Here is a 26,579-nt window from a genome sequence, read left to right as displayed (position 1 = left end):
CGTCATTATCAAGAGACTTGAGACTCAGTTGGCTCAAATCATTGCCAAGCAAACTTATTCAGATGTTGAAAACACTATTCAAGAGAAAGTGAACAATGCAGTTTCGCCTACCCTTGTTCAAACATTCGATTGAGAGCCCTACTTTGCCCGATCGAATGAAATTACTGAGGAAGTACTCGATCGAGAGGATAAAAGTTCTCGATCGAGCAATGAGGAAAACAAGATCCTTGATCGAGTGACACAAGTTTTTCGATCGAGTACAATTGCCGAAAAAACTTCTCGATCGAGTATCTTGAGTGCTCGATCGAGTAATTTTTATGCTGAGAACAATAAATTTTTGTCTAAATTTAATTTGGACGATGATTTTGCAAATAAGGTTAATTCTTTTGTTACTTCTTCTACAGGTCTTGACAGGTTGAAAGACCCAAATGGCGGGCACCATACGTTGAATTTAGAGAATGGAACAGTATGGATTGATGACCCAGGTGGAGGTTTGGACGAGGCTAGGCCGTATAAGAAGAAAGCGCGCGAGGAAGCCAAAGGTGGAGGCTATGTTGCTGCCAAGACTCATTGTTCTTCCAATGCTTTGCTGTGGCGACCAAAAGTAAAAATTATGGACGCTGAAGGGACTGCATTCAGTCAGAAACCTTGTTGTGGGCCATTAATTCTTGTTGGTGGATGAAGAGGAGAAGGTCGAGCTGGGACCTATCTGAAACTAGCGCTGTCCGGGAGGCAACCCGGAGTTTAAAACTTTTTAGTTGATTTTCAAGCATTTCAGTTTTGTTGTGTGCTTAATAAGTAGTTTGCAGACTATAAACTGTGAACAATTTAGACTTGGTTTTTGGTCGCTATTTGTAGTCTGCAGGTACATCTCGACCGAGTCCTTTTGTTCCTCGATCGAACACTTTCGCAACTCATTGTACTCGATCGAGTATTATATTCTCTCGATCGAGTTCGCATGCTTTGATTCGCTTCCAGTGACGATGTTATGGAGCTATTAGCGACCTCTCATGTTGTTCGCTGGTTTGGGGAGGTCCCTACTTCACGTTATCTTGTAAGTTCTCCGAGCTTCATTCTCCTTTTCAGTTTGCATTTCTTTCCCTATATTTAAGTACAATGAGAGCATTGTACGGTTTGGTTTGGGGAGGTATATGCATCCATATCTGTGTCTGCATGTTGTTTTTATTGCATTTCTGTTATCACGTTTAATTTTTGCATGTATTGTTTATTTCAATTTCAACAATTCAAAAATCTCATAAAAATGAAAAATTCGAAAAAAATCAAAAAAATTCACGTTTATTTTTGCATTTAAGTTGAGTCGGAACGGTGTATTTCGATGACAAAATTTCACTACTATTAGTCCTTTTTGCTTAAGCGTTGCATGCAACTGATATCTTTTTAGCATTGTCTTATTGCATAGTCTACGAGTTAATGTTAAAATTTAGCTGAACGAATAAACTTGACCTGAGATTATGGCAACCTACTCATATATTCTAAGTTTTAGAGCCGTATAAACTGGTGTCATTTATGACCAGTTTCATGTAGGATTGTGAGTAGTTACTCCTTGTATAGCATGTATCATTAATTTGCACGTATATGAAATTCAATTGCTTTTTGCCTACATACATTCGGGTTAGTGGTTGATGTCACATGCAGGGAGGTGCTTACATTCCCTTTTTCTTTCATTTTTACCCATTTTAACTCCACATTTAGCCAAATTTGTCTTTTGACCCTTAACTACATCCAAATTTAGCCTACCTTGTCAAGCTAGTTTAGTGTATGTTTTTACGGTATTTTGTCTATTAATCCGAGTTTGGCGTGTTTTGTATGGATTTGGAGTTGGTAATTTATGAAAAAGAAGGAGGATGATGAAAAAAGTTGAAAAAAAAATGAGAATGGAAATCAGAAAAAAAAGAAAAAGAACAAAAAGAAAAATGAAAGAAAAAAATTTGATTGAATAAGATCGGTTTTGCTCCTATGTTTTATCTTTATTTTATGAGGAGTTGTGGTTATTCGGTTTAAGTGAGTTTGTGTGCCGAAATATGGGGCACTTGTGCTTATTTCTAAAGGTTTAGAAGCGGATATTGTTTAGTTTGGTTTTGTTAGGTTGCTAGCTTGACTTATTACCTCACATATCCAAAAATGTTTTGCCTTTTCTTACCCATTGCCTCACTTTTCCATATTTTTGTAAGCCCTCGGCTGTGACAGGATCTTGTTTGGTTGGAATGTATGTGTACGGTAGCTAGAATTGTCTATCATATTATATTACATGCATGTTTATGTAGGTCGTAGTTTAGGTGAGCGACTATATTTCTTCCTCTCTTACAATTAATTGCTTACCCTTTTCTTCATGAAAGAAGAGTGACCCGTGAGAGTCCATCATTAAAGGTCTTGCAAGGTCGACGGTTCAGCTTTATTATAAACATCTCATAACTCGTTTGCATTTGACTATTTTGCTATAAGTATTAGTGCTTGCATTAAATCGGTTTAACTGGACAATTTGTAGCTAGCTCCGAGTTTTCTTTTCTGTTCCATTAGTTTTGCATATAGTTTGCTTGGGGACAAGCAAAGGTTTGGTTTGGGGATGTTTGATGCGTGAATTTTATATAGTCTTTCTAAGCCTTCTTTGCACGCATTTCTATGCATATTACGTAGTATTAAGTTACAAATGTCCCCTGAATTGTCTACTTTGGTTTCTCTTGTCCTATTTGCAAGAATGAACCAAAGAGAAGTGAAATAAAGCTTAGAACATGTCCCTATGAATGCATTTAGGAGATGAATTGAGTCGGACTTAGGAAACTACTAATTTGTGATGCGCATAGAAGTAAGGTAGCTAGGCGAGCAAAGGAAAAGCTTCATATAACTAGTGCCTATTTGAAGATCCGTAACTCGAGTTATACAACTGATATTCAAGTGATTCTAATTGAAGATGAAAGCTTATCCTCTTAGCTTTCCAACACCATGAAAGTCGCTTGTTTCCGACAAGTAACGAAGAAATGGCGGCCGTTTGAAATTCAGTGCACGAAGCAGGAATTTCGCGCTGGAAACCACACGATCGAGTACTATTGTCCTCGATCGAGTACTTTTTGTGCTCGATCGAGAGGTGCCTTTTTGGTGGTCCTCGATCAAGTATTTTTGTCACCGATCGAGAGGTTTTTGCTAGGAGTTATTCGATCGAGGAGTTCTAATGTCCTCAATCGAGTACTTTTCTATCTGACGCAAGATTTTAATATCTTGTCATCGTCTTAGGTCCAATAAATATCTCTCCTATAAATAGGAGAAACTGAATTAGGTTTAGGGGGCTTTTAATCACTTTTCCTCTGCTCTTTATATTGTTCGACGTTACACTGCTCTTTATTTTCCGGATCTCAACCTTTGTAATTTCCTTTCTCTCTTTTATGTTAATTCTTCTTTGCACATCTCTTTTTACCATGTTTGTTCTTGCTTTATCTTTCGTTGTTGTCTTACTTATTATCATGAGTAGCTAGATCCCTTGTACTAGGGTATAGAGGAGCCATGGTGATTAAGGAGATTGAGATTAGATGGTTAGGTTTGGCTGAATTTGGTTTGTGTTGTTAATCACTGCAATTAACTGTAATTAGCTGCTTGAGTCGACGCATTTAGCTAGTTAATTTCGTTACGCCTTGACCTAGATCAAAATATTGGAAGGGTTAAGACTTGTAATGAACATTAGGGCATTCTAATGAGGGTGAAAGCTAAGTTAGTAATGTTTTAGGGTGAATAGCGGACCGAGAGGACCTTTTCACTACCCTGCAGACCGAATTTATGCCAACCTTGACTCTAGTTTTGTATCCTTAGGAAACCATGGTGAACCGACAATCCTAGCACTTCCCTCTCTTATTTGATCACATCTTTCTTTTACCGCCCTTTAGTTTAGCACATCAACTCAAACTCCCCGTTTTGTGACCATAGACAGATTGAATAACAAGTAGATAGTGACCGCCTCCCTGTGGATACGATACCCAACTTACCTCTGATGCATAAGTTAGAGCCCGTTGGTTTTATTTTTGATAGGGTTGCAACAGCCGTGTCATCTTATTCAACAAATTGAAGTAAGAAAGATACGGCGAGGAGTTTGATATCGAGATACAAATTAACGGATTTTATCTGAGGTAAATCTCTTAAAGGTGTTTTATATATCTTGGATCTATTACCCGACAACTTAGTTTCTAAAACTCCTTTTGAATTGTGGATAAGAAGAAAACCAAGTTTGATCCATTTGAGTTTTGGCGTTGTCTGTTGAGGTAATACTTTATAACTATTCGGAAAAGAATTTTTATCCCAAAATCACTCCTACACTGTTTATTAGATATTTCCTGCCACTTTTAAATTTTATAGATTCTGTTATCCTTTAAATAGTATATGAATTGTGGATTTATGAGGGTTGATTTTCTAGAGAAAGACTTAGGGACCTGCTGTTGTATCAGAAGGTGTGTTTGCCTCATCATGAGTTTGTTAGTCTTCTAATTATGCATTAGAAAAAATATTTATTCTTCCTTTTCTAATGGGGGAAGTATGATGACCGATAGATAATACTATTTCACAATCCTTGAATAGTTTCTCACATGTTGTTGCATCTCTGAAGTATTTTTAAAGAGAGATCAGGCATTTAGCTATGGTGATTTTGTTGTCTATATCGGGGAAGTTGTTTATGATTTGAGTGAAATAGTTGAGCTTGTATGTTATAAACAAGTTGTTTCTTCCCCGTAAGAGATAAATGGAAAGAGGCTGTATGATGAGATATAATTGATGACACAAAATAAAGTTTAGGAGTTAATTGTTGCTCTTGGTGATTTTTAAGTCACTTGAGTGTAAGTGGATATTTAAAGTAAAGAAGGATTTTACAGGTGCTATTAAGAGGTGTAAGGGCCACTTTGTGGCAAATGGTTATATTTCAAAGCAAGAGAAGGTTTGAATTATAATGAAACATGTTTGCCTATTATTCAAAGGATTCTTACACGTTTAACTGCTCATGATTTAAAGTTATATAACTAATGGATGTTCGAATTATAAATTGAATGGTATTTCTGTTGAGGAAGTTTATATGCATCATCTTGATGGCTTTGTTGGAAAAGTTAAAGAACATTCGACATCATATGACATATAAATTGAATTTGTTGAAAAGATCATAAGTGGTATCTAAAATTTCATGAGGTTGTGTAGTCTAATGGCTTTGTTGAGAATGCTATTTAGCTTTGCTTATATTCTAAGATCAGTGGCAGGAAGTTCGTATTCCTTGTTTCATATGTTGATGATATATTACTTGCTAGTAACGATCTTGGTTTTTTATTGCATGACACAAAAGCAAATCTTTTCATTGTCTTCGACATGAAAGATTTGGGGGAAGCATGTTTTGTGCTTATTATTAAGATTGTGTGTGGCATGTCTAAGAGAGTGTTATGATTATCCTAAAAGGCTTATGTCAATCGGGTTCTAGATTGTAAACCTGGTGTAACCCTCGTATCTAAAAGTGATAAGTTGAGTAAAAATGATTGTCCTGAAAGTAGACTTGATGAGAACACTATGTAGAAATTCCTTATGAAAGTGTTGTTTATACTGTGATGTATACTGAAATGTGTATTAGATCTTGGAGGCCGTGTTTGATGATATGAAATCCGGTATAGGATTTGGTTTATGTTAGCTGGTAGTGTTATCTCTTGAAAGAATATGTCTAGTTGTCTACCTCTGTTATGGAGGCAAAGATTACAGCTTGTTATACATCCACTCATCATGTTAAGGAATTGAGAAATTACATCTATAGCTTTATGGTCATTCTTCATATCACACAAGCTATCACAATTAGTTGTTATAATAGGGATTTAGTCTTATGCACTAAGAAGAATGTAAAATCTGGCAAATCTACGTGGTTTGATTTGAAGATTAATAAAGTCGGAAATTGGGTCAAAGAGATAATTGCAGACCCGTTGACTAAAGGACTCGGGTCTATTGAGTTATTAAAAGCATGTTGAAAATATGAATCTTGTGATTCTTTTTATGCACTGAATTAGTGGGAGTTGTAATTAAGATATTTTAGTACTTGAGGTATTATATGTTTCCGGTAATAAGTTGATGTTTTGATTCTCACTAAATGTATGCATGTTAATTATATAAGCTTAATGCATTTTATGATTATTGCAATAGTCTCGCTGAGAGATGTTATGCATTAAAGCTTTTACTCTTTAATGGGTATAATTGTCCTATAATGGATGTTGGCTGTTTAGCCATTGCCTGTTGTGGTGTATTTGCCCTTTAGTGAGTAGAGTTATCCTTTAATGGATGTTGGTTGTTTAGCCATTACCTGTTTTGGTGTATTTGCCCTTAATGGTGGTTTACTCAAATGAGTATAAATATTCTTTAAGTGATTTTTATATTACCTTTTAAGCTAATTAAGGGGAATACTTCTTCGGAAGTGGGTCTTATTTGAGAGTGTGACCGAATGTGGTTAAGCATGCTCATCTTAAAGTTTGGATCAATTATGCTAAGCCACACTGCACTTTGTCACACCTGGGACTCATGTCGGTAAGGTTTTGGTGTTGTGATCATGGAAGGTCTTGAATGACTTTAATTGTACTATGTCCGCTATAATTCACATTAAATTGCTTATTGGACCGAGTTCTGTTGACTGAGATGTTATATGGCCATGTTCTTCAACCCGAAAGTCGTTTTACTAAATAAACGTTTTCAAAATATTTTCGAAAAATAAAACTTTTTTAATAAAACCAACAAGGAGAATGTTGGATTTGGACTTCTATTAGGCGGTTTTCTTATTTGTAAAAACGGGTTGAATGTGACCGGTAAAGCCCACTACAATTATATGATCCATTGGGCCTAGGTCTGTCTCAGTCAGTACGGATAAGTACATAGTGTGATGGTACTGATAAGTGTAGGGCATGTTTATTATACAATGGGGGGCCCAAATACAATTCTAATATAGCTAGGTCTCTCTTCCTGTCTAGAATACCTCTAACCTATATAAATAGGTTATTGGGATGACATGCCCCATTGATTGTCATCATAAGGAAACCTAGAAGAGGGAGGAGAAGATCCTAGTATACTAATCGTATTACTCCTTATTGTTATTGTGCACTCCAGACAATCTGACTGTTGCTTCCGCTAAAGGTATGTACCTTATACAATATGATCCTTATAATTTATCTTATAGGATTACCCCAAAACGCACTACATATTACAACTATGTAACTTGATGTTACACAATCGATATAATTAATACCCAATGACACGAGTTTTATGCTGAAAACGACTCATAATTCATCAATCATCAACTTTATCAACCCTAAATTTTGCTTCATCTCGAGTTCAAATATTTGGACTTTTTTTTAACAACTTAGGTATATGTTGTTACAGATGATACTATTGGAAGTCCCGTGCATCGCAGGGTTTTCCAACTAATTATTAACTAATTTGAGACCTAATTAAACTAAATAATAGAAAAATAAGATGAACAAAAAGAAGGTTTTTCTACTCTACTCCTAAGCTACTTTTTTCTATTTCTACAAAAAATGGTTGCGTAATACAAATGTGAGGGTTTTAAAAGAGCAGCTAGTCTTGCTTGTGACAGGCTAATTCCGTCACAAGCTTGTGATCTCTCACAAAAAGGAAGAGGGGACAAAGGTGGGGCACCCCCAGTGCTTTCCACTCATCTTTCAATGGGCATTTTGTGAGAGAAAACGATATCCGTCACAAGCTTGTGACAGATATCGCCGTTACAAATGAAAATTTGTGTTAAAAGAGTGTGTAGCTTCCTTTGTTTTTACTAGAAGCCAAACAAATGAAACGACATCCCCAATACAACAAAACGCAAAGCATATTTTTCAGAAATAAAAAGGGCAAAGACGTCTTTTCCTCTTCCTTTCTTCAATATCCAACAACCCAGCCAATTCCAATGCTTAATCGGGTCAACCGAAATTGCTCTGAGATGCCACGGTGGTGCTGCTCGATTGGTGACTCACCAGAGACGTGAGTCGATGCTGATGGCGACGAGTAAAGTGGTGGTCGGAAGGATGGTCGAACTAGCAATGGCGGTGAACTGGGCTCGTATGGTTGAGATGAGGTGGAGCACGAAGGAGAAGGTGCTGCTGCTATGGTGATGCGCCTGGTGGATGGAGGAGTGGCAGGTGATTCGACGGCTGTCTTGCCGCTGCTGTTGCTGCTCGGTGGTCGCACCAAATTAGATCAGGGGTGGTGCAGGTGGAGTTATGGTGGTATGAAAGAGGAGGAGGTGTATGGAGGTGAAGCGGTTGATGTGGGTTGGTGATGACGAACTGGGTAGTTCGAAAAGAAGGACGGGGCCGGAGAGGACTCGGGTCAACTGATTGTGGTTGATTAATGGTGATGAGGAGTGACGAGAAATGGCGATGAGGTCACGGAATCAATGTCGGAGCGATCCAAGTTGGTGCGTAGTGGTGAAGTGGTGAAGTACTGAATTGAGCTTGGATTTCGGTTCAAGGTGATGTTCATGAAGGTTTGATTCTGGTGGTGAATTTGTGGTGACGGATTCCGGTTTTGGCTGGATTAAATGAGGAGCAGAGCAGTGTTAGAAAATATAGGGGCTTTTTTGCCTTTGAAGTGTTTCCAATTGTCCCACATTGGTAGGAAAAGGAAGTTTTATGGGTTTATATTACCCATCTTCCAAACTATATCACTAGTGGCGAGGTGCTTAATTCAGCGCGCGCCGTGCCCGTGCCCGGACCCGGATCCGTGATTCGGGATTTGGCAATCGTCTGCGGCGGGCTCTGCCTATCTTTTTGGGCTGGATCCGAGTTTTGTTTTGGACTGTGTTTTTTGTATGCTGAGTTGAATAAGTCAGTCAAACTGGCTGTTAGTGGGGAGAGTCTTACTCCCACTGATTGTGGGAGTAACTGATTGTGGGACTCGGGTCAACTGATTGTGGGAGTAAGACTCTCCCCACTAACTCGGATTGTGGCAGGGTTTCAGGAGTCGGTTTCTAGCTCCTGTAACTGACCTTTTTCGGCTATAAATTCGAACCTTTTCACGACATTTTACACACAGAAAATCAAACTCTCTTCTCTTCTCTTCGTCTTCTCTGCTCTCTCATAATTTCTGGGTATTGCTGATTTTATCATTCAAAGTCTCACAGTTCCGAGTGGGCGGAACTACGTGTGGGCGGAACTGCGTGGGGACTGTGGTGTTAACCTTGGGGAACTACCGGCACTAGCTGATCGCCACCACGGTCGTACCGGAGAAATAGTTTTCAAGGCAGTGGCTTCTACCACGGCACTACTTACGGGTTTTACTTTCTTATCGCTTATAATTCATCTGGTATTTCTATTCTCCTTCTGTTTCTGCATCTTTCGAATAACAAGCAGGAGGTTATGGTGGTGGCTCGGGCTACTCAAGGGTCGAGCCATGGTGGGTATGGTGATGGTATTTGGTAATTGAAGACAAAACGATGACAGTGGTGATTGGGAAGTGATAGGGCGCCACCGGTGTTACCGAGTTTCGGTAACACCCTATTAAATAATTACAAAAAACATAAATTAAAATATCTATTTTTAGATTTGCGCCAAAATTTTAAAGGGTAGAACTGTACTTGAATTAGCTAAAGGTTAAGGTAAATCTAACATATCGAAACACTACTGATAATAACAATGATAATATATAACAATTATGATTTTTATGAACTACCACTCAATCGTAAATGTTTAAACAAATGATAAAGTATGTAGATGAATTCTGCTTGTATAAAAAATCCAACTTCATCATTATTACTTTGCTAAAGTGGTGTATTCATGAAGATGATCTAGCTTTCATATAATTTAACTTTTATATTAAATTTACAATGTGCAATCGAATTCGATCTTTTCTAGTTCATTCACTTCTTTGAAATGAAATTGATTGGCCTTTATGTGAATTAGTTTTTGATCATTTAATTTGCTCATTATCAGTCGTGAATTTGTTAATGATCTTTTTATAAATCAAAATTTTGTTGATTTGGAAAAAAAAGTATGCTCTTTGAGTTCCGCAATCAATTACCGATCTTCATTCTTGATCTATTTAATTAGAAAGAAATCTCCAGATTAAAATGATGTTGATAATATGATAAGAAACTCAAAATTAATTTGATTATTTAAATAACTATAAGATAGATTTCCTGAATTATCCTTACTATTAATTAATTTGAAATTTAAAAGTTAAGAGAAGGAAATGAAAACATCTAACCAATTTACAATTATGCCCTGAGTGTTACTCAAATTGGGTAACACCCGGGGTCGCTATCTCATTTTCCGTGGTGATTAGTGAAGCAGCACCAAACATGAGTTGGATTGACTTTGGGCCCAAAATTGAAATTTGCTCTATATGATTAATTATAGGACTTGTGTCAACGCGTCTTGACCAAATTAGACCCGTTTGTTTTTAGACTTTCATCTTCGCCACGATACCTACAACACCAACAAATGAGAGCAGTGCATATTCTACAATAATGTTTATTCGCAATAATTAAATTAAAATTACTAATTATTAATTAATTAGTAAAATGATCTAATATAGCAATAAAAGCACACAAAATCGAGTCGAAATAAGGTATAAATGAGGGATAAAACGACACCATAATACTACTTATCAGCTGTGATTGTTTTTTTTTTTACATTAATTTGTTTTTTTCATTGCAATATAATTTTTGTTGTTTTATAGCATGATAACATGGCCTTAGAATTATATCATTGGTGCTCTCTATGCTATTCTTGTACTATAATATTTAATTTACTACGTTATATGAAGTATTTAAAGTACGTTATACGAAAAAAACTACTCCCTCCACTTTCCTATTTTCACCCCATTTCCCCTTTTTGGAAAATTATCTATTTTCACCCTATTTCACTTCTTTTCTTATTTGGACTACCTTTTTCATTCTTTAATCATTCTTTTCACCCCACTTACATCTCTATTATTATTTTTTCATTATTTAATCATTCTTTTCACCCCACTTACAACTCTTTTATTACTTTTTCTTTCTTTAATAATTTTTCTTAATATACGTGTAGAAAGAAATGGGGTGAACAAAAAAAGTGGAGGGAGTATTTTTTTTTTTTTTTTTTGTTTTTTTTTGAAATAAAACCCCAAGAGGGATTATATATTATAGCTTAAATCACCCACAAAAACGTTCGCAATACAAATAGGAATCGAGTTTCGATCAAACGAGATACTCTCGCCCATAGGACTAAACTGAGCTAGCTCATGAGCGACTCGATTAAACTTTCAACTAACCAAAGACCAAACAACACTATCTAAATCCTTACTTAACTCGACAATATCGTGAACAACCATATGTAGATTGCTTTGTCCATTGCTACGCATCCTTAGCTCGTCCACCACCACTTTGCAATCGCTTTCCATGATGACAGCCGAATACCCAAGAGCCTTCGCCTTTTGGATTCCTAAGAAGATCGCCTCCGCCTCCGCCACCCGGGGTTCCATCACCTCCCACCGCCTCTCAGCCCATCCCCACAGCACACCTCCTTGCTCATCTCGACAAATTATACCCAAACCCGTACCACAACCCTCCTTCACACCCGCATCCACATTAATCTTCCCAAACCCCTCCCTCGGTGGTCTCCATCCTCCTCTTACTCCCTCCATGTCCGACCCAGTACCCTCCCCTTTCTGCCCAGCATCATCGTAACCCCCCCACCATGCCCTCCTTCACCTCAATCACCGGATCAATCTGCACAGGTTTGTTCTCAAAGACGATCTTATTTCTCCTCTCCCAAGCCGCCCATAAACCCACCATAAACAACTCCCTTTGTCCCTCATCATAATCTTGCCAAACATCCTCCACCCACTCCCTCACCCGCTCATAACCCACCTCCGTCTTTACTTCCATCTCCAACCCGTCCCATAAACCCCCAACCCACCCATATCCCCTTGCAAAATGGAGACAAGTCTCCACCTTGCAACAGCAAATTGGACATAAAACATCCATCGATTGAATGCGTGTGGCTAAATTCCATCGAGCAGGTAGCGCATTATTGCAAAATTGCCAAAAGAACAACTTAATACGCGGTAGGACCTTGGCACACCATATACGATTCCAAAGCCAGCATGTATGCTGCCCCTCGTTCGAACTGCTCTCCTCGTCCCTTCCAATAATAGCCTTGTAAGCCGATCGAACAGAATAAATTCCATTCTTTTCCCACTCCCAGCACCATTCATCCTCCATGCTATATGATGGAATCCGTATGTTTAAGATCCTTTCCTGTTCAAAAGGGAGAAACAACGTTCTAACTTTCTCTGCATTCCAGCCACCCCCATCCTCTCGTATAAGCTCAGCCACGGTCATAGCCTCACACGTCTCACCTCTCGGCGAAATGATCATCCGGGTTTGTGTTCTCGGTATCCATGGGTCAGCCCAAACATTCGTGGAGTTCCCGTTCCCAATCATTTTCCGCAACCCAAGCTTAAGCACGTCCTTCGACTCCCAAATTCCCCGCCAAGTAAAGCTCGGATTAGTCCCCAACTCAGCCTGTAAAAAATGATTATTAGGGAAATATTTCGCCTTGATAATTCGCACCATAAGGCTGGTGGTATCCGTCATCAGTCTCCATGCCTGTTTATCAAGGAGGGCCTTATTAAAGCCGTGGAAATCCCTAAAACCCAGGCCACCTTGCTTCTTCGGCCTACATAATTTCTCCCACGCTTTATATTCTGCATCAAAGATCCCACCCAGAGACTTCGCCTTATCCCCTTTCGAACTCACTACCGTCTTTAGGACTTTCCACGGAGATGCCCTAAGTGACTCATTGAAGCGCAATTCCCCTTCTTCATGCGGACCGTCATCACAATCCTTCTCCCCGTGCCCTAGAATTCCACACCCATAGCAAAAGGTAGGTAAACGCTCATATTTAACACCAAAACTTTCGACCTTACCTGACTTGAGCCCAATGGAAACCTCTGCCTTCAACGGATTCCTAACATCGTGCATGATTCTTAACCGAACAGCTCTCTCCATCTCTGGATGCGGGGCTTCATCCATGCTAATAAAGCGCCTTAACCGACCCCTAGCCGCCTTATGTTTTCTTTATTGGTTCTCCCTCTTAACGGTAAATCATACACACGAGCCCATAACGGAACAAACGACAATGGTACGTCTGGCATCTTCCCTTCAAGCTTGGGTTCGCTAAAGCACCAGACAAATTTGTCAAAGTGTCATGGCTGTCCCTCTAGAATCTTAGCCTTATCCTTCTCATTCTGTAATTTGAACATAAAGACCTTCTCCTTCGCATCCAAAAGTTTGCCTGCAACCGTGTCCTTCGTACTCCATAGTTTTGACATAGTCTCAACCGCCGCTTTTGCATTGATCGATTTAGAGGACCAGATTCGTCCAATAAGCATGAATTTCTCGTTATTATTCTCTTCCGCTGACTCCCCAACATCCCAAACAAAAGTATCATCCTCCCCCATTATTGCTTTCCCCTTACGGTTACTCCTTCCACCCTCCTCCATAGCAGTAGCCTCGTAACTCTCTGATTTAGAACTGTGAGCAGATTCCTTACGATTAGATCGCAAGGAAGAGCCCTAAAAAACAAGGAAAACGCAAAGACGGCTTAGACTGAGACCCTCATAGGAACCCTAGAGGAGACTGGTAAATCTATTGATCTCGCTCTTTTATATTTAACTAATTAATTGAAACTAACGGGTAAAAGTATACACCATATTATTGCACAATTAAATTAATATTAATATGATATTGTAACAATAAAATAGTAAAAGCTTATTTACATGTTCATTTTTTTTGCGAGATAACTTATTTTACAATAAAGTCTTAAAATTAAAATTTAGAATTTAATTTGATGTTTAATTGTTGTTTAAGTCGTTTAGTTTACTATGAAGTTAAAAAGACAAATTTTAATGTTTGTGAGATAATGGTGTTATTTAGTGCTTTTTTTTCCTTTATTGTTTTTTTTTTTGTTTCCTTTTGTTAATAAATGACTTGGTGATGTGAGGGTGGGTTGTATAAATAATTAAAAATGTTAATGTGTCATTAGGATAGGTAGTTAGTTTGTCTTTTTATTATTATATATATAGATTAATCTTGAATCATGTCTTAGACAATCCTACAACAATTAATCTACTGGTTTTTCTAACACGTGTCCTAAGGGTACACGGTACATTAAGAAGTTAATTACAGAAACATTTAAAAGGTTATTTCATTAATTATGATAAATATTAGTTTGTACATCAATTCTGATGATATATTTTTAATAATTTTTCTCTAATTAGCTTCTTATCATGTACCCTTAGGATATACGTTAAAAAAATCGTTAATTTCAAAACTCATAAAATATTTTTTCACATGTGAAGAGTTAACTAACAACTTGTACATATTACCAAGGGAAATATAAAGAAATGATTGATTTGAAGCGCTCAAACTAAAAAAAAAAAAAAAAGAACTTTCACACCCTCCACCTCCCCTATTTCTTATGACAAGAAATAGAGGTCGCTACAAGCCGATTTAGAGCTTGGCGACCCGGGCTTAGCCTGCTTGAAAGTTGAATCACCCCTTACGATGAATGCGCCTAGCATGGCCCAATCGGTTTTAGGGATGGTCAATCTTGAACCAACCATTGGGAGGGCCAGGAAACGAGTCTGGTCTAGTATCATTTATTTTTATTTTTGTTTTGTTTTGAACATGTCAAGTGGGGGGTTGTGCTGGCGATCTTGGACCCTGACCCAGCCCGGAAGATTTGGCGGGTCACACCAGATAGTGGACGGATTAGTCGAGCCTTGTTTTCAACGACCCGCCTTGCGGGTCGGGCTGGACCGACCCGTGCAATTGACCACATCTAACTTGGCAGAACTTGTCTACTTGCTTCTACTCGGAGATTCCAATTCTTGTGCATACGATGTACAAAGGTCGGTGTCAGGACCTGAAACCTAAACCCTTTCATGTTAATTTCCTTCACCTTGTTATAATGACACTCTTCGAAGAAGAAGAAGAAGAAGAAGAAAAACACCATAATGTTGGATCTAATAAAATATTGTAACCGATCAATTTTGCCACAATTGGTGTTTTTATCGGGAAATTAATCATATTTGTTAATTAATTAATGGTACTATAATTGTACCGACATATGAAAATCAATATAGATTTTGAATTAATTGTACTATAATAATGATATCTTTTCATAAACGATCATGACAACAACATCATCAACAACAACAACAACTTCAACTTCAATACTTTGATGAGGGACTCTGATATAAAAAGCTTTATCTCTGTGTCAATAACACAAAGAAGCTTACTGGGAAGACTTAAGATAAAAAAATGCTTCGAGAAATGTACCAAAACTATTAGACAATGGAAAAAACACAATCATTGTAATGAGATACTTTGTAACACACCCTCATACCCGGCTAAGGTAATCGGGAGTCTCACAATCTCGATTTCTCGAGTTAGTGAATCAAAACTTCAATTAACCAACATTTTACCAAAGTTCAAGTTAGTGAATTACATAAATGAATGATACAATACGGAATGTCTCGGCTACTACAATCATTCTAATCAATTCTATATCCACTATCACATGACTACTCGACTCGACTCCGTATATCCATGGCACGGCCCGTACCCCGATCATCGTCATATCCATACCTGTACTCCGAACTACTCCCCATATGATCGAAAATATCATATAGATCATCACAGGCACCCCAATTAAAGAAGGTGACAATTTACACATAAAAAAAACACATCAGTTATAATAATACAAATGCTCATGATATGATATGAGAACAATGCAATACAACGAATGAGATGCACATAGATCACAAGTCACTTCCGGCCTCAACTATACAAACACCTCACCGATACCCGGGACACACCCAAGGTACTAAACAACCCGTACCGCAGTCCGTAAAAAGATACCTGGGATGCACCCGAAGTACCAAGCCAGGGCGCTAACCGGACCCCTGTCAGATTCGGTACGCACCCGAATCCCTCCGTCCTCAAGCCATTAACGTACACATCATCCTTGGAGTGGAAAACTTCAAGGAGCGACTCAAGCGTAAGACGGTCTCTCGAACTGCCTTACGTCTCCTCAACAACCACACAACACAACTCCACCACAACCTCCCACCCCTACCAACAATCACATTTATCACAATATGTAACACAATATGCCAAGTATGCAACCTTCACATGGAATATGAATCTCCAACATGCCAAGAGTACATGTACCAAAAATTAATCATTCTCATGTTATAATGCACTTCCATCAACAATGTGAGACTGACCATAATTCTCATTAACATGTTATAATGCAAATTCAACAATTACAACAATCCTTTAAGACACAATTACCCATTAGCATGTTACAATGCAATTACAACAATCGTGTGAGACTAACCACAACAATAATGACATATATAAACATTCATACTATTGAAACCGAGTAGGAAAACCCCTACCTTTTAGCAAACTCCATAAAATCAAGCAACTTGTTAGAATTTCTCTTCCATCAAGTCTCTTCCTATAATTGTAACACCCTCATCTACTAAATTGCCTTACCAAGGACTACCTTAGCACATGAGAGTGCTACCATCTCGGTTACCCGAGTGCAGACACCTCAAAGTTGTCTACTAGCCTTACGGATACCGGATGATGAGGCTCAATTTTAATGACTAAATGAAAATTTACAATGTCATAATTAATGGTTCTTTACGCTTATTTTTCGAGAAACCACTAAAAATGGCATAAACCACTTTTATACCATCCACTGTTATCTGCCTAACCGACTTAATTCGTATAAATAAACCAAGCCAACAATACACCACTTATCGACTCGAGAGTTAATTGTGTGCAATTATGGACGTTTTACTGATGACAAGGATAATAATTCACTACTGATCGAGTTGGTCCAACAAAGTACGATTTAAATAAGCCCAAATTAATGCCCAATAATGTACAGATATTGCGGCAATCTCAAAGTCATAAGTGTAGAAATCAATTATGAGGCCAATTCCTAGTCTTAGCTGAGGAATTCCTACGTGTAAAGGAATTTGTGGCTCATTATGATTCAGAGGAAGAAGCAAACAAGTGAAACCGAATAACAGAGGAAGCCTCAAAGTCTATCTTTTTATGACCCCAAATTGCACCGAACTGCAATCCTAAGCCATTATATATATATATATATATATATATATATATATATATATAGAATTAGGATCACATGAGTCCCTTTTATCTTTTTGAGTCAGCTGAGTTAAGATCTGATATCACATTTTATATTAAACAATATAACAGCTTATATTAAAAAAAAAATTCGAAAAAAAAAATTTGAAAAAAAAAATTTCAAAAAAAAGTCGTGATATTGTTTTGTAATACAATATCACACGTTACACTAAACAATATCACAGGCTTACAAAAAAAAAAAAAAAAAAAAAAAAAAAAAACCTTTTTCAAAAAAAAAATTTGAAACAAAAAATCGTGTTATTGTTTTGTAATACAATATCACACGTTATACTAAACAATATCACATCTTACATAAAAAAAAAAAAAACTTTTTCGAAAAAAAAATGAAAAAAAAAATCGTGATATTGTTTTGTAATACAATACCACACGTTATACTAAACAATATCACAGCTTTAAAAAAAAAAAAAAAAAAAAAAAAAAAATTTTGAAAAAAAAAAATTTGAAAAAAAAATTTTCCGAAAAAAAAAATCGAAAAAAAAATTTTGAAAAAAAAAATTTCGAAAAAAAATTTGAAAAAAAAATTCGTGATATTGTTTTGTATAGTGCGTGATATTGTTTTATGGACTCATGGACTCAAATATATAGGTGGACTCACCGGATCTTGCCTATATATATATATATATATATATATATATATTAGTTGGTTGCACGGCGCGCGATGCGCGCCGTCCTCCAAGTTATTTTAATCGATTACGTTTCAAATGAGTAGTAGCGAATCTTGATTTGGTTTGGTTTTCTATACATTTTGAGTGCCGATCACAATGAAAGTCTTGTCATTATAATTTTGTGGTTGTTCGAATCGCTTGCAAACAAGATCACATTCGTAAATATTTCTTATCTAATTTTGTTAAGAACATGAATATACGATCTGGCTCAGTTGTTTGTACATGTTAAGTGTCGATCACAATGAAACTCTTATTGTTATATTATTTTAATTGCTGAATCAATTGCAAACAAAATTATAACCATTCGTAAATAATTTGTATTTAACTTTGTTGTGAGCATGAATATCTGAATATAACTACACTTTTTGCTTAGATGGTTAATTGTTAAAGAAACAATTATATGGAATATATAAGACATTAGTATTATATTGTACTTTGCAAAGTAACGTAAACATCACATCTCCTCCTCGCCTTTCTCCTCATACTAATCGCTCTTCTTCCCTTAGCCCTCCTTACTCCTCCTTTTCCTTCTCCTTTTCCCTAAACCTTCCTCATCCTTTACTTCATCATCCTCTTTATCTCTCTCTTTTCTCTTCAACGTCGCCGCATCCTAAATCACCTTCTCTTCTTCAGCCTCGCAATCCTCCTTCCCTTTCCCCTTTCTCCTTCCCTATACCTTCTATGTTTCCCTATCCTCCTCTTATGTATTCTTTATTTCCCTTTCTCCTTCACTTGCTCTCATATTACTTCTCCCATTTTTCCAAGTCCTCCTCCTCCTCCATATCTTTCACTTTCTCCTCCCATTTCCTTCCTCTTTCTCTTTTCTCTTATTGTCTGCATCCTTTCATTTTCCCCTCTCTACCTCCTCTTCTTTGCCCTTACTCTCTTTCTCGACCTTCATCCCTTTCCCCTTTCTCCTCCCTTATACCTTCCAATTTCCCTCCTCCTCCTCCACTCCTCCAACTTTTCCTCGTAGTACTCATCCCCCTCCCTTCCACTTATCGTTCACATTCTTCCATTTCCCTCTCCTTGCCTCTTATTACTTCCCGTTGTCCTCTTCGTTGACCTTCATCCCTTTCCCCTCTCCCCATTTGTATTCTATGACTTCCCCTTGTCTTCTACTATTTGTCCTACTCCTCTTATCTCTTCCGCTGACGTATTTGGAAACCCAAATGACATATAATGCCTAAAATCCAAGTTCATTTACTTTTCGAAATCGACAGACTGCCATGAAATCCTTAAATGTAGTGTGTATAACCCTCACATGAATGAAGTACATTTAACCTCAGCCGAAAGTTTTTTACAATTAATGTTATGTTTTTGCGATTTTACTATCAATTTTTAATTAGATTTAAGAATGTGAACTTTTGTGTTTTTAACATCAATTTTTAATTGCGCTTGTCCAAAGTATTCATTTCCGTCTAAGTCTAATCATTGTTAATTGTTTTTGTCAAAATTGGTTAACTTTTAATTTGTAACGATGAATTATTTATGTGTTTTAACTATTTAGCTTGATTAAATAATGATTGCAATCAGACTATCTATTCTCAACACAAATGAAAATAAAGTCCTAAAAGTTTAATAAATTCTATTAGTCTAACTTTCTTTAAATTTCAACATTTTTTCATTATAATCACCTACCCCCTCTCTCTCTCTATCTCTATCTCTCTCTCTCTCTCTCTCTCTCTCTCTCTCTCTCTCTCTCTCTCTATCTTTCTCTCTCTCTCTCGTTCTCAACCCCCTCCTCTCCTCATCCCCTTTTTCCTCATAGTACTCTCCTTCTCCCCCCCGACCCCATCCTACTCCTCTTTCTCTTTTCCTCCTTCCTATTCCTGTGCCTGTCTCCGCTCCTTCATCTTCCTCTTTCTCTCCAACGTCGTTGCATTCTATACCGCCTCTCTATTTTATCTTCATGGTCCACTTCCTTCCCTTTTCCCTTGCTCCTCCCCTATAGTTTAGTAATGTAGATAATGTTTATTGTCTATGGTTTTCGGCAGGTACTCTGGTACATAGGCTTTACCAAGTTGTATCTCATTGTGAACTTATCGTTGTCCTATATAAATCAGCATCTCACTCATGATTATCGGGTTCTATATTTTGTCACTTGTGGATATATTTGGAAGTAAGAAATGGCGTTCACAAAGTACTTTTATCTGAAGCGTCGACCTGTTCACTCTTAAGGCAAGTGCAATTGAAGAATTTCTTATAAAGTTTTTCCTTTGTCACGTCATGTTTTTACAATCTCAAGAATTAAACATTTTTTGTTACAATGCAAGAATTTTATTTGATGTTTTTCCATAAAACCAATATTAATTATTTAATGAAATTAATTGGTTAATTTACTTAATGGGGCCAAAAATATTGTTTTTTTTTCAAAGAACTTAATTCTTAATATCAAACCAAGTTTGTTCATTTAAGAACAAACTTTTCTTTACAATGGGATGAACTTTATTTTAGTGCTTTCTTTTGACAACCTAATTGCTAAGAACCCACATTTAAATTGCTCTTAATAATTTTGGTGATTTGTGAACCGTTGGTGATTATACAAAGTTTGACATTTGGTAGAAAAGATGCTAGGGTAGTTACTTATAATATGCGCGAGGCACTCTGATTTGTATATTAACATAGTTTTATTTTTTAAACGTAGCGAACTCACGAAAGTCACTACAAAAACAACGCGTAATTGAGATTAATTTTTGGGAACCATTTCTTAGGGTTACATTCAACCCAAAATTTTATTTGGACTATAGAGTATTGATGCAAGTGAAAGGTTAGATCCACATTTATCGAGCATGTGGTTGATTCGTTCCAATCTATTTGGGCTATAGAGTATTGATGTATGCTTGGTATTCAACATACGGTAGCTCATTACTCTTACAAATTCTCAGAGCACATAGCAATATGATCCGTTCCAATCCGTTTGGATTATAGATTATTGATGTATGTTTGGTGTCCAACATAGTGTGGTTCATTACTCCCAAAAATTTTAAGAGCACGTAGCAATCTTTGAGCCGGAGTCTTGTAGTTTATAGATAGTAATCATCATGAGATTCAACCAATACACTTTAACACGATTAAATCATCAAAACTACTTGCTCCATTGACTATTCCCATATGCACAAAATTTAATAAGATTCACAACAATGGGTTCATCAAACTCAGAGTTCACACTTGCCAAAGAATGTAATCAAAACACGAGACATGAATAATGATATAGGACGAGGTCAAACTCAATGTTACATGGAACTAAGGGCATTAGCAATAGACAAACCTTCAATAGATTTGTTCTCATGCCACATAAGATAATATACAAACTTATTTACTCACAAACCTCATACCAACAATAGATAAACCTCTTACATTCTCTCACCACAAACCTGTATACTATATTGTAACCCCTTTCATCCATGAACCTCAACACTCATGTCCAACAATAGAGGGTTTGTAGACAAACCTCTAAAAAAATAGACACGTCATCATACAAACCTTTTGACAAACCTCTATTGCTAATGCCCTAATAAGCTACTCGAGAAAGAATCAATCAACAGCTTGAGACTCTTTTTCCTTTCAGTCCTCGCGGATGTCAAATGTGTAGTTAATCTCCAAGAAGCATTTGTTGACATCATGAACAAACCTGTATAAAGAAAACTTCATTTCAATTGTTAGAGCTTGATTGACTTACTACAAAACTTGGTACAAAATAGTAATTATACTTAGCAAGCTATTGGAAACAAAAGTATGAAAGACCAAATCTTAAAATCCAAATCTTACAATCTAATTCCGTCGTGGTTCTGACAAAAGTATGAAACAAAATAGTAATTATACTCCATAAGTAGTTTCTCAGCATAAGCTTATATGGTTTTTTATTACCTACTTCTGCAAATGTTGCCATGTTAGCTACTTAGCCCCATCGAGTACATGATATCTATGAGACATTCACTTGAGTCTTATGTTCTGTAATTCTAACATGTGTTCCCTTCCTCCCTCCCTCCCTCTCTCGCTTGTTCACATATTCACCCATTTCCTCTCCCTCTCCCTGTCCCTCTCACTCTCCTTTCTTGTGAAACTACTGTAAAAGTGTGAAGGAGAACATACAATCCTAGTGATGATCCCTCTCAAGTCCCACCCCATCGCCTTTTAGTTATACTGCAAGGTGAAGGGTCCAACTCTTGGTCGTTCAAACTTCAAACGCAACAAAAGTTCCATTATAAAATACAAACACAAAACTTAAGGGCTGCACACAAACATTCCCAATTCGCTACCAATCAAAGTATCACGCTTTAGTATCCCATTGAAAATTCCCAACAAAAATATTCTTGTGATTGATATCCAAAAGTTTGTACTTAGCCCTAAAAATGTGTTAAAAACAACCTTGAATTTAGAAAATGACAGTACCAGCTAAGAGAGATTACATAGTATAGTTTGATAAACAAAAAACAATGATAACTTTCCGAAAATGAATGTTCATAATACTAATACATTTGTTGTTTCGAAGATAATAACAGGCCTTCGGCCATATCGATCAGCGACCATCGCCTATAAAACAGATGTAAATGACCTACCAAGCATAAATGAACATTCTTTGAAATGTTTGTGAGTGGAACAGTAAGGTGGAAAAGTTCTTACTCTTAAACTTCAAGTGGAAATGTAAAATAAAATCCTTGTGTAAAAGCTAAATGATAAAAAATTGTACTTACCGACAAAACCAGTATAATACCCTATGCACGCCTCTTCTTGGCTATACGAAAGTCTTTAACCTGCACATATATAAGGATTGGTTAACATACTATTCTAACTCAAAGGCTCTACATACGCAATGAAAGATGATGGAGGTACCTTACGCAAAGAAATTAACCTGAGTGAGGTTGGCGAAAGATACGGCTATTTGAAAGTCTTGGAGCACTCTGTGACCACTGGTATCAATTTCAAACAGCCTTCCAAATTCATTGGCCTCTTTAGGACGTTGCCTTAAGAGGTTTATCGGACTTAAGTCCCTTTTGATCTTGCTTCCGAAAGGCCATTTAGTGTTGCCTTTATCATGGGTCAGAGCTCTGATTTGCTCTCCAGATGCCCTGAATATTATTCCCTCCCTTTGTTGGGAGAAAATCCTCTAGAGTCTGTTACCTGATATCTGATATATTAAACGAAAAACACAGCATGAATATCTGCACATTTCTCTATGCATCCTACCAATTATCTTCATAATGAAACAAATAAGACCGTCTTAAGCCGTGAGATGACCCTTTGATTTGTTAAACACACGCTTTTTACTATCAAAAGTGAGGTGTTTAACAAATAAAAGAACCGTTGTACACTCAGCAGACTAACCTACAACTGAAATACTAAAGATGTCACACAAAGGACAAAAGAAAGTGATACAGTTCAAGCGACAAAGCCATTCCTTGGATACGTCAATATGATTAACATGTGGAATTTAAGATCAACAATAAAAGGTACTATCTTTAAAAACAGTGCAGAATGACGCTATCACGACATAGAAATCAGAAATAAAAGTATTAGGCCCCAGAGGACTATTACATCACCCCTGTGGGGATAAGGAACAATATCTACAAACTTCTTGCCATTGAAAATAGTGACAACGACAAAGTGACATTTAGAGTGACCATGCTTACTGATCTTGGAAGTGGAAATTTCAATAGCCTGCTATGGCCAAAAACAAAGAGGGAGAGACTTCATCTCAACTTCCGCCATACTAATAAATATTACCCTCAAGTCCTTAACCACCTTTAAACTAACTACTTCTCTTCTTGGATTGACTAAATTCGAATTTCCTGATGTGAAATCTATCTTCTTGTTTTTGTTGTAAAATGTCATTTGTGAATGTGATCATTACTAACAGTGACCTGGCCCCAACTCTTTTGCCAACTTCTACTTTCAACCATATATTATAGTGCTGCTTTATTCTTATACACGCCACAAAGAGACAGAAAGTGAAGTTATTATGTAAAAAGTAATGATAACCCACTGCAACAATCCCCTTGCGTATCCTAATTCTCTCACAAATGATCTAGTATACTACGTCTGATAGCCTGATATGGAGGTAGAAGCAAGCCATTAACATAACAACTCTTTATTCATGTCGGTAGGTAAAGTAATTTCCATACAGAATGCTATTATTTTCCAGAATATAGAATGAAACTTCCATCACCAATCCAAGCAAGTTATTAGTTTGGAGATAATTAGCTGGCGGCATTACTGATTGAATGCATAGATTCCTCCATGAGCCTAACTCTTAATGCTCGAAATGCAAATTCCACGACTAATCTGTAGAGCTCGCAGTTGCATTAATATTTTACTTTTATTCCACATAAATTCCATCCAAGGGACAATTTAATAACTAATTACCAATATCTTCTTTAAAGACAAGTTTAAGTGGTCACAATCAAGTTTCAGAGAATGTCTAGTATTGGCTCATTAATAGAAGTCAATAATATATGTGGTATAAGTATTTCCATACAAGCCTATAAGGACACTAATAAATAGTCCAAAAGCCAACGAAACAAGGAATAAATACCTTGTTAGTTTGCTGCAGCATTTTGATACGTCTAGCTTCTCGAATCTCCTTTTAGTGCCAGAGTCTTGAAGATATGTAAAACAATTTTAAATAGAAAAAACTTGTTTTTTGAGTTATACAAGTAAACCAATTATTAAATAACCTTTGATAATGACTAAATCCGGTTGATACCACGATCATGTATTGGCTTAATAAAGATCCAAATAAGATTAACTTGATATAAAAGGTACTACAAAGTTAGATTTCAAATACAAAATAAATAGGCCTAATGTCACCAAAACATGCAATTATCGCTCTGAACTTGGAAAGACAAGATGGAATGAAGTCGAGTTACATGACCTAAAAACGGCTACTATTGAACTCGAATTGATCCGACCCGAATAAGTCTTCTTACGAACTTGATTGACACAATAAACCCAAATTTCAGATACGCCCTAAACCACATTGACCCTAACTATGACTTAGTGACCCCAATTGCCATCTCTACTCCATTCTAGTCCAATTTTATAAAAACTCTAGAATGAACCCCACACACTAAAAAGTGCCTGAAAATTAGAAAAAGGACATTAAACCACCTAGCAAAAGGTATGCTTGAGTTTGCAGGACATTTTGATTAAGTTCGCTAGCGTTTTGCGGAGGAAGTAGATGTCCCCACCAAAGGCGGTATATTAAGAGTCATTTATGTGTAGTTCCGAAGCAAATGAAATATACAAAGAAGATAATGGCGTGAGAAATAATGACTCATATCTAAATTGACCGTAGCAACTTGTATGCATACCTTTATTCTGAGCTTCTTGACTCTTCTTGACATATTCTGTTGTGAAAGCTTCCTACTTTCCTGATCCTGGTTCTAGCAAAGGATAGAGAGAGAAATTAAAAAATCATAATGATAAAAGAGCACTACCTAAGCATTACTTGGGTTTACTAAACCAGAGAATATTGAGTCTTTGCCTCCTCTGTTGCTCCGACTATATGTACGTGCAGAAAACAAATACTCAATAAATAGGAAAGAAAAAGAGGAATACCTCTTAAGATATGATGTATCACCCGAAAAAGAACACCTGCAACTACAGCCATGGCAATTCCAAGAGTCTAAAAATGCAAACAAAAGTGGGCCCGCCCTTCCGACCCTAGCATCATGAAGTAAGACCAACCTGGAATGTTGAAACAAACACAGTCTGAAAAAACGAACAATATACTTATGTTTCAAAACTAATTGCAGCATTAAAAGGGATAAAACACAGGTAAAGGAGTAATTCAACCTAAAACTAACTTAATAGGGAACTGATTATCCTAGCTGGTTTAAAGCGGATGGGGTCATACAAGGTTCAGGTTTTGTCAGGCCAATATCACTCTTTTGGTCATATCTTAATTGTTACTAATCTTTGACAAAATAGATACTTTGTGATTGACTTACTGAGTACAAAAATTCTAGAAGCCTCATTTTTGGGACTTAAGCTTCAAGCACTTAACGTGAATACACTCATGATTGGAACGACAATGAATCAGCAGATGACGACAACAAACAGTTCCGCTGGTTAGTTTGCAAAAACTACTCCCTGAGAATAAACAGTAAAAATAGCCAAAAAGAGTGAGCTCATCAGAATAACCCAGCTTGATGCCATCACACAATCAACAGTAAGAAAGAAACCACCAATAATTCACTTTGACTACTCTCTGAGAAGGACATGCAATGATGCACTCATATGCTGGTTTAACTTTGATTAAAATACTCTTCACAAATTATTTCAAAATAATTTCAAAAGGTGAACAAATGATCCAGACGGAGTGAGTATATTCTTTGTCATAAACAAATGATTCGGGAGGAGGGAGTTTTAAGATTTAGGTAATCAATCAATCTAATAAACTTCTGAGAACAAAAAGTTATTATCTTTATACAACAATCAATTGATCAAACTTCCGAAACATCAGTAGAAATAAAGCAATAAAACAATGAAAAGGTGATTACTTATAGCCATGATTGGAAAATTAAGGAAAATCCACGAAGCCAAAATATACCAAAACCTGCAAAAATCATCAAATAACATCAAAATTTGTTTTTTTTTTCAAATTAATGCCTACATATGGGACGACTCAAATCTTTGTGATAATAATAATCAACTCAATA

At 36.8% G+C, this 26,579-nt stretch overlaps 1 protein-coding gene and 1 long non-coding RNA gene across 2 annotated transcripts; both read right to left on the bottom strand.

Moving 5' to 3' along the window:
* Positions 1-11,259: 11,259 nt before the first annotated feature.
* On the bottom strand, positions 11,260-11,640 carry LOC141632539 (uncharacterized). Its single transcript, XM_074445079.1, has one exon. The coding sequence runs from the start codon at positions 11,638-11,640 to the stop codon at positions 11,260-11,262; it is 381 nt and encodes a 126-aa protein (XP_074301180.1).
* Positions 11,641-21,098: 9,458 nt separating this feature from the next.
* On the bottom strand, positions 21,099-26,157 carry LOC141633213 (uncharacterized). Its single transcript, XR_012538019.1, has 7 exons — positions 25,869-26,157; positions 25,477-25,605; positions 25,230-25,301; positions 24,452-24,515; positions 22,753-23,047; positions 22,614-22,673; positions 21,099-21,550 (listed from the first exon to the last, which is right to left on the bottom strand). It is a non-coding gene; the product is annotated as an uncharacterized LOC141633213 (long non-coding RNA).
* Between the last annotated feature and the right edge of the window lie 422 nt (positions 26,158-26,579).

Source organism: Silene latifolia, chromosome Y (assembly GCF_048544455.1).
Source record: "Silene latifolia isolate original U9 population chromosome Y, ASM4854445v1, whole genome shotgun sequence".
NCBI classification, from domain to species: domain Eukaryota; kingdom Viridiplantae; phylum Streptophyta; class Magnoliopsida; order Caryophyllales; family Caryophyllaceae; genus Silene; species Silene latifolia.
Note: the sequence above shows the minus strand (reverse complement) of the source record. Positions and strands in the feature narration are given on the sequence as shown.